This window comes from Cyprinus carpio, chromosome A18, assembly GCF_018340385.1.
Source record: "Cyprinus carpio isolate SPL01 chromosome A18, ASM1834038v1, whole genome shotgun sequence".
NCBI classification, from domain to species: domain Eukaryota; kingdom Metazoa; phylum Chordata; class Actinopteri; order Cypriniformes; family Cyprinidae; genus Cyprinus; species Cyprinus carpio.
Window position 1 is genome coordinate 14870437 of NC_056589.1, and position 12500 is coordinate 14882936.

The window sequence follows — 12500 nt, forward strand, 5'->3', positions numbered from 1 at the left end:
TAAAAAAAAAAAAAAAAAAAAAAAGTGTGTATGATCAATTTAGAAAAAAAAAATAGGTAAGACAATAAAAAAAAAAAATAATAATAATTGGCGAAACACCAAAATCTCCAAAACAAGTTTGTCAAAAGTTTGTTATTTTAGTATTATTTATTAAAGTATTTATTAATATTTTGAATCAGTTAATTGCCTTTCTAATTTTTGTTTAAATGTACGTTTTTCATCTTAATATTTATATTTTATTTTATTTCAGCTTTTATTTTATTTCAGATTTCAATTAATGGAACTTATCTTTAATAGTTTAACAACACATGTCCAAATAACATTTCAATAACATATTTCACACTAAAAATAGGTCAAGGTAGTCCACTTAATATACTTGTATGTTCTGGAGTAAACAAACATTTGACATTGTCAAAAAACTGGCAGGACTTTTCAGTTCTTATAGCTCCATATTGAGCATGATAGTTTCTCACATTACATTTTTTGGTCAATCTCCTGCCACTTACTTTCTCAACCAGACATTGAAGAGGAACAGAGATTTATAAAATCTTGTTAAAACACATTAGAATGTAAAACACATGACTGCGTCTATACCGAGGCCCTGACCCCTTCCCCTTCTGCCCCCTCATATTGGCCTTCTTATTTCTCTCTCTCTCTCATTGTTTTTCTTTAATCCCAGACATGATTACAAGCAGCCTGAATCTCCCTCTTCCACTTTCTCTCTCCTTTTTGTCCCACCTCCCCTCTCTCTCAAAGTCAAATTCTTTTTGGGTTAATTGGTTTGACAAAGGTATGTGATTTCTGAGCACTAAAAACAAGAGGCCTCCTCATTCGCTGACAGGGCCCATGGCAGGGCGGGCGGTCCCTTTTATCTTTTGCAGGAAATTACCCCGTCTGGCATGTTCACATAAAAAGCATGGTTAGCATGTGTTGCTCTCCTCAAAAACCTACTGAACAACCTATGATGACAACATTTTAAGGCATCATAGGCTTTCACCAACATATTCAAAAAACTAATTAAGTCATCGCATCACTGCATCTACCATTAGAAGGACAATTTCCAATTTAAACAGTTAGGGTCCTGAGATGCACACTTTGAACTGAACTTGCACTGCAATCCTGAAATAGACTGTTTGAGCATAAGAAAGAAACATTTAAGGGACAGATATGTCAGATTTTGCTGCTTATTTGAAATATATTATTCAAATGTGATTTTGGTAAGTACTTTTTTAGATATATTTCATTCTAGTAGATTGGAAAATCCAACTCTATTGGAATTAATTGTAAGTCCTGTGCAGAGAGCTAAATATTTGTGTATACAACGCGTTGCTGTCCATGAAGAGCATTCAAAATTACACGTTTTATAATCATAGAGATGTCATCGTAAGGGACTAAGTCACATTATGCCGACAGATGGCGACCAACGCAACAATCACCAGATTATGGTACGTCAGTTTTTAGTCATTCCATGACCCAACAAATTGCAATTGAACATGAAAACAACCATAGACTAACGCTAACAGATGCCGAGGGGGTAACACTGATCTGACAAAACCTGACCAGTGAGTCGGTGTCTGTTGATGCAGTATGAACTGGACTTTAGAAGGCAGTGAGGCAGCTTACCAGGTTTTGGAACAGAGCTAGTGTGTATGGTGAGTCTAAATTCATCCCTTTAACTTAAATGGGAGGATCTGTATTTGCAAAATATGTTTACATAAAAAGATATTAATCATCAGAGTACACATTCCTGCCATGCTGTATCCTGTGAGATTGATTGTGCTTATGCTTGTCATCTGCACTCAGCATCTCTTTCATTTCTCTGAAGGAGCCTTAAGAATCAGTGAACAACTGAAACAACCACTGAAGAAGTCAGAAGAAGTCTCACTCCTGCCAATCAGAGCCACAGAAAACAATGACCTGCCCCATTACATGTGGAAATAGCATCCCTCAGCGCACAAGTTCATTATGCAGGACGCCAAAACCTGTATTTCAGGAGCTGAGGAAGAAATGGAAAACACTTGAATTGGGAACTGAGTCCAAATTAATAACAGAGGGAGGGGTCGAAAAGGATAAACCGAGACCAGTGATGAAATGACAGGAAAAAATGACAAGTCTTGTTTAAATGAGAGTAACCAATTAAAGCAACCTGCCAGTCAGAGTAAACTGAGAGTAATTCCACCGACTCAAACCTCTGTCTGACTCCCAGCTCTTTAATATGTAACAGTCTCGGCATCAGACAGAAGAGAATCTGATAAAGGACAAGGAACTGTGGGACTGGAGTAGATAAGACAAGAGAGCACCGTCCAGCTAATAAGGCAGCACCCAGGAGTGAGTAGATGAAAAGAGAGAGAGAACAAACGTGGGTGAAACGCTATGGATGAGTGACTTTTGGAAAAGGACAAAATTATGAGGCCAGGGAATAGACCAAAAGGATGAATAAAAGATACAGCAGAATAACAAGAACATACAGTAGAGCATTAAATTATCATTTATCAAGTCAGTGGGCCGGTGAATGCATGTTTCCTTAATCTTACCAGTGCCCCTGTAACCTGTTCCCTGTTCTTCTAAAACACCTTTTTAAGATCCACGGTCTTTCTGTCTGAGCTTTCAGGAATCCCTTTACAGTATTTCACTCTTTTTCCTATCCACCCCTTTTTTTTTTAAAATAACATAATAAATTTTAATTTCAATTTATAAACACATTTTTGTAATTCTACATCTATCTTTGTGAGCGTAATTAGCTTGCATTTGATTAATTAATTTCTTAATTTTAAAATATTTATCAATATAGCAACATTTTGATGTCAGTCCTTTTTCAAGCACTTAATCAATTTTTTTTTTCTTTGCTTATAGTTTACAGCTAGAAGGCGGAGAAATGTTGATGTGGTTATGTCAGCGTAAACCATTGCAGTTTAGGAGTGACTCCTTTATTCTGTACTTTTGTAGAATGTGGAGGATTCACTCCCAAAACTTTGCACATATACAGTTAAATTCTATCCCGTTTTGACTGAAGGTGAGAAGAGAAAAAGAACATCCCCTCTTCCTTTATGCAAACTCCCACTTCAATCCAGTTTGCACACAAATGAGAGCACAATGTCCCAGTGTCCCCCAACTCTATACTGTCCCAAGGCTAGGATCTTATCTTTAGCACGTATGCGAATGAATGTTAATAGAATGGCGTGTCGTTGAGTCAAAGCGTGTTTGTATGTGACTGCTGTCTTTACAGGTGTTTTCAGATGCTGTGAGTCTGCATACAGATGTACGCTAAAATAAAAAAGCCAGCACATCACAGAGAGACAAAATGGTCTTGAAACAATTGCACGATATACATTAGGCTATCTGCATGACTGCACAGGTATGGTCATAGAAGTCAACATAGAGAAAGAAAGACAGAAGTCTCTCTCTCTGTGTCCCTGTAGTAAATGAGTTTCTCTGGTTCCCAGGCAGCAGGAATGTCCAGGTAAGTGAGTGCTGAAACTCTCCAAAATACAACATGACATAATAGAAGGCGATCAGTTTACAGAACATCCTGGAGACACTCTCTCATACTCTCTCTCAAACACACACACACACATACACATACTGTAAATAATCACAAAACAGAGCACATACATCATATTATACAGTATACAGATAAATAAGCACTGTTTAGATGTAAATTTACAAGAACCAGTCGATATTTTTTCCCATGTGTAATTGAGTCGGCTCATGGGTGTGTTTTTCCTGCCAACGACAGTATGTCTGTAAACCGTGACCTCTTCAAAGAGAATGCTGGCATCATTTTAGCTAGTATGAAGTCAACATTTGTCAACATTAGCCTAAGTAAACACAACACAGCTATATTAATAACTGTTTTGACTATGAGACCACATCAACACAGCCTCTACAACGCTCTCACAGCTCACAGAGCCATTATTTCAGGACTAGTTTTAATACAGTTTCTTCTAATGAACTGTGACTGAAACATTTCCACAAAAACCCATGGGTGAATTTTCTTTCATTCAGATTCAATCTTATGAATTTGCTCATTGGAATTGACATTGAGTCATGGATAAATCGCTTTTTACAATTTAATTGATGGATGGGACTCATAAGCCCAGGCAGAGATCAAGTCTGGACATGCCCACTCCATTTAACCAGCCATATCCCCTTCAGGTACATTTGTTTGCCCATGTTAAAGCTAAGGATTACAGCTTTAGTAGAAGAGGAATTGATAGAAGAATTTATAATGGTCCCCTTAGCATTCCTGTAAAATTTAAATAAAAGATTATACGCTACCGTTAAAAAGTATGGGGTCAGCAAGATACACATACATATTTACACATCAATATTTATTATTTTGACATTAACCCCTTAGCATTCCTGTAAAATTTGCCTAAAATGCCTAAAACATGCAGTGTACCACGGGTGATGCAGAGGAACAAATCATTGTGTCCTAACAGGATAAAAATCCATTAACGATCATCATTGGCGTTAGTGGGAATTGTCATGAAAGGTGGCTTCATTGTCTTTATGCATAATATAATTTATTATACTTTTCTTTTGATTTTAGGGTGAAATTATGATCCAGACATGTTTCTATGAGATTCATTCATTCATTCAGCCATCCACTTAACCCTAGGTCACACAGAGGAACCTTCTCTGTAATAAGCAAAAGAAAAGTTTGGGTAAAGTGTCAGCTAAATGCCACATTACTAAAATTAGTTTCCTAGTTGATAAAGGCTGTGGGCCTCTAATCAAATCTGCTCTGAGGTTTGATCTCAGGTGTGTGTGATTAATGAGGTGGAGGGTTACTAGGGAATAAAGTGTGCGACCTCAGGCTGCTTTAGGGCAAATGTTATAATAATAATAATAAAGCTAAATCAAGTAATGATGTAGATTAACTACAATCCAGCCCATAAAAGGCGCTCCATGAAACTGCTGATCATGAACACAGGCACCCTGTTGGGACAGTGATAAATTGCTTTAAATATCTTAGAGGGTACAAATCCAGTCTTCATCAGATAATCTTCAAGACTTGGTTATCACACTCACTTAAATTCAGCAACATGCAGGAAATTGAACACACAACAACGGCACTGTAAGGAAAAAAAGCTGTAGAAAAATGGATAATGTCCTTATCTGTTCAGTTTACGGACATTTTCTTCAACCCTAAAACACAATACAATGCAATACATAATTCAAAATACAGGTATTAAAAAAAAGTATAGATGCATGCTATTCAATTGTCTTTTTTTGTATTGAGATGATGATTATTCAAATCTCTGAGCTGTAGTCACCTACAGAACTCCAATTCACCTCCCGTCATTCCAGATCATCTGACCCCCTGCCTTGTAAACGCCCCAGTGTTTGTGGCGTTAGATTTAGGTAATAACCTCGCCACTAAAGACATCAACACAAAACGATGATTCCCAAACCCCACAATCTAGAGTTCACACACATCCACTTCCTCTCCATACCCATTCATCCTGATCACAGACGCCCTCATCTCTTCTTTTCTTGTGACAACGAAAGAAAGGGAGAATGATGATCTCATTTACTGTGCGACCACATGAAGGCCAACAGCTTCGATCCCGACACCATTAATCGGGAAACACTAAACAATGGAGGAGCCACAATGCGTTACAGTATGACAACACAGTTAAACGTTGAAACACATTGTGTGGGTCATCACTCAGGAACCGACACTTACAGTGTGAACCGAGAGGCTGAGAGGATCAGAAAGCGAGTGGAAGAGAAGAGAAAAGAAGAAAGCCAGAGACAGAGCGGCTCACCTTTCGTCGTAATACCTGCGCTCACCTGTTTGTCTTCTCACCTGAGGCTGTGGAATCCTGATACCCCCCTCCCTCCCTCCCTCCACCTGAACCACTACACAAAGATGGACAGATAATATGGTTCTTTCACTCCCTTGATGCCCACAGAAATCCATTCACTCTCTCTCCCTCACCCTTCAGCCCTGCCCTGAAACTGATCCAGACAGCCGTTTTCCTCCAGAATTTTCTCACACTCATAGATTAAACAGCCCAGCATACTCATACACACTCACACACTTTAACACATGCTTATCTACATTGCATCCACTCAGAAATATAAATAGATAAATGGGGCTGCATGATAATTGCAGTAAGATCCATTTTATTCAGAATATCAGAGTGGCTCAGTTCACTGTAAATGCAGCATCTCTGCTGCTTGTGCTGAGAGTTAAAAGTGCATTTGCGAATGCATCATGCGCTGGGTTTACTTTATTCACACATAAGCATAAATTCCAACATTTTTGTAGACAGAAGTTTACAGCATTTTAGCAGAATTCTGCCAAATTTAAGTCTTGTGGATTTTAAGTGTTAAAAGCTCAAAGGTACGAATGATTGAAAGTAAAGAATCAAGACATAAATATTAGCATTGTAACTTGTAGTGTAAAATTAATTTTTACAGTACTACATTATTATTAAATTTTTTCCACATAATCTGGACTGAGATACTATCACAACAAATAAAAAAATGTACTCAATATTTGGGTGTGCTGTTTATTTGCATACTTTTGGCCGTACATGTGGATTGTACTGAAGAAACAGACATCGCTGCCATTAGCTGCCAGTTTACATTTTTGGCCTATCATTTGCATGAATTCGTGCAATTATAAATGTTTTGATGTGTGCATTATCTTGGTAACACACTGTATACCTGCGGTGTAAGTCGATTTGGATAATAGTATCTGCCAAATAGATAAATGTAAAAGTAACGCAAATGTATGCAAAAAAATTTTGGTAAAAGAGAGCATTCAACATCAGTATGAGGTTCCATTTCTGTTAGGATGCCAAGATTCAAAGAAACGTCATCATTCATTCAACAGTTTATAAAAAATAAAATAAAATAATAGGCCTACTTTCACTGCCAGTCTCCTACAGCTGGCAAGTTATTTTGAAGGAATTCTGAGGCCTGAAGCTGGTTGTAATGCAGCACCATGGTAGAAAGTAATTACAGCAAGAGTATACTGTAATATTTTACATGAGAGATATGTGGGTCATTAGACTCATCTTTCTGTTATTGGGGGTTTCTGTGACTCATCGAAGAGTTTGATATGCCAACCACTCCCTTTAGATTCTGATGATAAGATTGGTATTATGTGTGATGACTTTGCATAGTGACAAGACATTCATGATCTCAACCACAACACAAACAATAGAGTTGGTTTCCTTCTTGGGGCCTTGGGCATCCCTCTTTTATGTTTCTGTTTTCTTTGAGTTTGTATGAAGTTGAAAAATTGTAATAAAAAACCACACCAGTATTAAATCATAATGGTCTAATTAAAGATTTGCTTTTAAGTCACGATTAATAGTCAGTTTGTAGTGATAGTGTCTGCTCTATTACTGCAGACAGTAGAAACTAGTGATCTCAATTTGTCTGGAAAATAAGAGAGAGTAAATATGTTCTACGAAAGAAACAGCCAGAAAATGATGAAACACAGAGGGAGAGTAAGAAAGACACATTTTCTAGTCAAGACAATATTAAATAAACAAGCTATGTTAAGGTTTGGTTTAATCAATCGAAAAACAATTCTGTGATTCATAACCGATTAATTTTCATTGGTCAAGCTGATATTCAGCACAACAGCAAGATTGCAAGTGTGACGTTGTGTTTGTGACACCTCAATAAACAAGACAAATTTTGAGTAACTGATTCAGACAAAATATGACCAAATATTTTGTTTATTTTTGGTCCATCAATGAAATGGTTTTGGTTAAAATGTTGGTATGGATCGGTATGTTGCAAACACAGACAAGCAGAGAGACAATGAAATGTCCCAGTGACATTACACAAAATATCAGCACTCTCTGAATGCAGCTTTTCAAATCAGAGGACCAGAACAATACTCATTATGTTACAAAGAACATTCTTTATCTTCAGCCACTACAACACCAATAGATAAAAATTAAAAGTTGTGCTACAATCTTTCACCCTCATCTTTTTCCCTCTTTCTCTCACACACACACTATCTATCCACTGAAATCAATAAGTGTGTAATCAGTTTAAAGACCCAGGCTGGAGAAAGCCAAACACTGACCGCATCACTCACAGCGAGGTTCAGTAAAGATCACTGGCACAGCACGTCCACCGTCTGGCCAACAGTAAGACAGCATTACTACCTCCATATGCTCGGCATAGTGCCACTGAGGTCAGATCAAGGTTAAGTGAAAACTTCCCTATCAGCAAGTTAATAAAACAGCATGGCAGCTTATATACATAGGTTTAAGGAAACCACTTTTAAGGGTGTGATCCAAAATTGCTATATAAGTGGATAGAGGCAAACAAGTTTTTAATTTGCCCAAAAAATTTAAATTCTGTCATCATTCACTCACCATCATTCCAAACACACAAGACTTTCATTCATTTTTGAAAGCACAAGTTATTGTCTCTCAAAAGAAAGAGTCAACTATGAATCATTGAAAGTAGTCGTTTTTAAAATGAATCCCAAGCCATGTTGATGTCAACATGAAACATTAGCATATTGTGCGGCCACTTGTTGGTCTTTTTGCATTGGTCTGACTGAAAATGCAAATTCATTTCTTGCCACTAGGTGCAGCTTTTGGAGCAGTAAAAATAGCAGTTTCCCTGGTAACAGCTGTACACAAAGCAGCACTGTGCTCACAAACACTGCTTTATCAGGCATTACAGGCATAAATAATTCGTTGAGCGAATCACTTTCCAATCACCGCAGATAAGCATCATGCAAAGGAGGGGTTTGGAAAAATAATTCGTTGAGCGAATCACTTTGGAGTCGTTGAGCAAATAAGGTAAAAATAAATGCATATTATAAGACAATGAAAGTGTTTTTTTGACCTTGCATGCATCTCAACCTGTTGTTGGGGACTCCCAAAACCAAAATATGAACCTTTCATTACCCATAATAGGGGCACTTTAATGAAACTTGATAGATTTCTGTCTCTCCCTTGAAAATCCATTACACCAAAACTTTGACGCTTCAAAAAGATTGTAAAGGCTTAGTAAAAATTAATTAATTAATTAATACATACATACATAAAAACATTCAAACCATGCGATTTAATTCAATCTTCTGAAGAGACATGATGATGCTTCATATGAACATACTTAATTTAGGCTTTTATTCACCACATTGTTGTTATTCAATACATTAATCAACACACATACATAAAGTTCATCACATATGGTAAAGGAAAATGCTTCCTTGACGCATGTCAACAAATGTGATTTGTTCTTGCAGCTGAAATGTGCTTGTGAGAGATGTGAGAGGTGTGAGAAGCACATCCTAACTGAAGCATCCTAACGGAAATGGAACCTCATAAGTGGCTGATGTTGAACGCTCTCTTGTACCAAATTTTTTAGAATATATTTGCTTTACTTTTATATTTATCTATTTGGCAGATACTAAACCTCAATGGTTTGGGCTCACATTTACTATACTTGATGTGCTCCTTGTTTGCACGTTGGTCAGTGTTAATATGTACATAAATGCCTAAATGAAATCTGTTGGGTCATCTCAAAGAACTTAAACTGCTCGATTCATATTGATTTCTTTTACAGTGTCTCCATAAACGTTACAAACCGTTTCATTAAAAATATCTGCATTTGAGTTTTAAAGATGAACGAAAGTCTTCTGGGTTTGAAACAACATGAGAATGAGTAAATGATGAAATTTTAATTTTGAGTGAACTATACCTTCAACATACGGAGACAATTTTAGGTAAGATATTTGTAAGCTGATTTCAAAAATGTAAATACTTTGACTCTGTAGTGCTATCAAACCATTGTCATGAGCAACACTGGCTCATCCATTAAATTTGGTTGTTTTTCCCCATTTTCCATTGGCTCAACCAGTGTGTTGGGTGGTGTATCTTACATGTATTTAAAGTATTTTTCAACCAGTGGCAGAAGTGGGAATATATTCAGGAAACTTGTGTAGTCTTTTTTGTCATTTTCCATCAATTATATTTGTAAATTCCACAGATTACCTTCAAAAACTGACATTATAAGGGCAGCAGAAGTGATGTCTAGGCAACTGAGACAGCGTAATGGTGACATGACAGCTGCCCTTTAGAAAATATCCCCCTGATATGTTCAGACATGTACAACTGTCTCTATAACAGATCAGAAAAACGTGCACATTATCCAAGTGTCTTCCGAGCAATCTTTGGCAAAGGTTTCAACAACACATGAAGTATAAAGAAATGATGTTTGATTAGTGGATAAATAAATGAGAGTCGTACTCACTGGCCATGCATATTTAAATGGGATAACAATTCGTCCATTTCTGCTGTCGCTTCCCTCGTTTCCATGGTGATGTAAGGTGTGGGAGTTGCCACCCAGGATAGGTGTGCTGCCAGTGCCATATGTACAGGTGCCGGTTGGTGCAACCCGAGCCTGGTACTCCTTCAGACAGGCCTTGAAGAAGGTGTCACACTGATCAGCTGATGAGCAGTGCTGCCCCCCACTGGCCTGGGGGTCACAGCACTGACCACTTTGTAGAAAGCCCAGAGGGTTTAGCCATTGTCGAACTTGCACCTCAAATGTGCCCACCGCACACACAACCTATGAGAATTCAAAACAGAAAGGTTAAAATATGGAAAACAAACAGGAAAACTGAAGTGACAGAGTGCATGAAGTCATTAAGATGAGAAGCAACACTTTCAGCCTCCAAAGGAGTTTAGAGTTTAAATTCTCTCATGATGCTTGTTCATACTCTCCACAGTTACTGGCTTTCTGAAAACAGTTTTATCACATCTGGATGTTGGCTGGTGCAGGTTAGAATATCAGTGCTGTTGTTGAGGCCAGAATATGATTGTAAAAATGTATCATAGTATATTGATTGTTATTAGTAAACGGAAATGCTTAAAGCAGTGGTTCTCAACCACCAAATCTGGCAAAAACTTCAGAGCTCCCCAGGGTCAGTGCCAGAGCGGCACCTGTTTCTGAATATTGATTGATATATGTAGACTACTAGTGTAGATATATAAATAATTTTATATATACAATTTAATAACATGTAGCCTAGTTATATATATATATATATATATATATATATATATATATATATATATATATATATATATATATATATATATATGAACAGAGTGTTCGTCGACTGATTGCATGCCGTCGGATTTTCCAGTGTTGACAGCTCCATAAAATAGTCTACTGGAAGTGCTGTAGTTTTGCTGTTTGAAGCTACTAAAAATATGAAACGTACAACATACAAATAGCCAACCATTTTAATTAACTTATGTTTCTGAACAAAGAAAGTAGTAATTGATATCATAAATACACAAGCCTGATTTTTGTTTTAGTTGTCAGAATCTATCATACATAAAAAATTTAAATTAAAAATCACAAACATTTACAACCAAAACTGTGAAAAACAACAAGAACAAACCAGAAGTGCCAAATGTAAGCCAGATTTGGCCCAGATTCTGTTGTTATCTGGGAAGCCAAGCATAAGAATACTTATGTATATTTGTTAAACGACAGAATGAATTTTTAACCAATTAATCGTCTACTTTCGTTTGCTGTATATTTTATGTTTTTGAGATTTATATACTATAAATATATACATTTGATGTTCAGAACTAACTACAGTAATTAAGCCATGCCCCCTGGAGTGTTTTACCCCACAGACTAGATTTAAAAAAAAAAAAAAAAAATTATGTCATTCTAAAAATATTATAATATTTTATAATAGGGAGTAATTGGCCAATAATAGGTTTTATTGTTTGAGCTAGTTTTGAGGATGGTATTGCAACTCTTAGAAGTCCTTGGAGTTTACGCACATTCAAATATGGCACAGATGCTCAGCAGCAGTAGATGATGACAGAATTCTCGTTTTTGGGGTGAACTAAGACATGAGATTGAAAAGCACTCAACTGCATTACCACAAAAACAGAAAAGAAAAGATGTGTTCATACAACTGTGGTTGTATGAACGGATGAACTTGCTCAGAGTAATGCTCAAAGGCCCTACTGTTCACAAATAAAGCATCACATCCTGTTTTTACAGTTAATGAAGTTTCCTTCACATCTGACAACCTTCAAACAACACAAACATAATCCTCACGAGACCCCATTCATCCTGACAGATAATGACTGTAGTAGCCTTTGTATCTGAAAGCAGATAAAGACAGAAAGAGCAGACGATAACATTGATTCAAAGCGAAATCCCTGTGTCTAAACGGACAGCTACATTCCTCTTCTGTGCTGTAATCACCCTCTTCATCTGCATGTTCACTTAACTTATCTTATCCCCACAGGTTATTTACCTCCTCGTGTCTTGCCTTTCTCTCACACTTTCTCTCCTTACTCCCTTGTGTTAGTTACTTCCTACTCTTCAACTCCTTGCTCTCTGTTTTTCATTTTTTTTCTATATCAATACATCTTTCTTTTCTGTCCCTCTTTCCCCAGAGCGGAACACATTTACAACACAGCTCCTATTTTGCTCTCTCCAACTGTCGTTTTTTTTCTTTTCACCTGGGA

General features: G+C 37.0%; 1 protein-coding gene across 1 annotated transcript in view; it reads right to left on the reverse strand.

The window, feature by feature from the left end:
- LOC109109492 (protein jagged-1b-like) overlaps positions 1–12500 on the reverse strand; it is a 45729-nt gene that overhangs the window by 27428 nt on the left and 5801 nt on the right. Inside the window, exon 2 of the mRNA XM_042775084.1 lies at positions 10249–10566. Coding sequence (XP_042631018.1) covers positions 10249–10566 — 318 coding nt within the window. The remainder of the gene's footprint in view (positions 1–10248; positions 10567–12500) is intronic.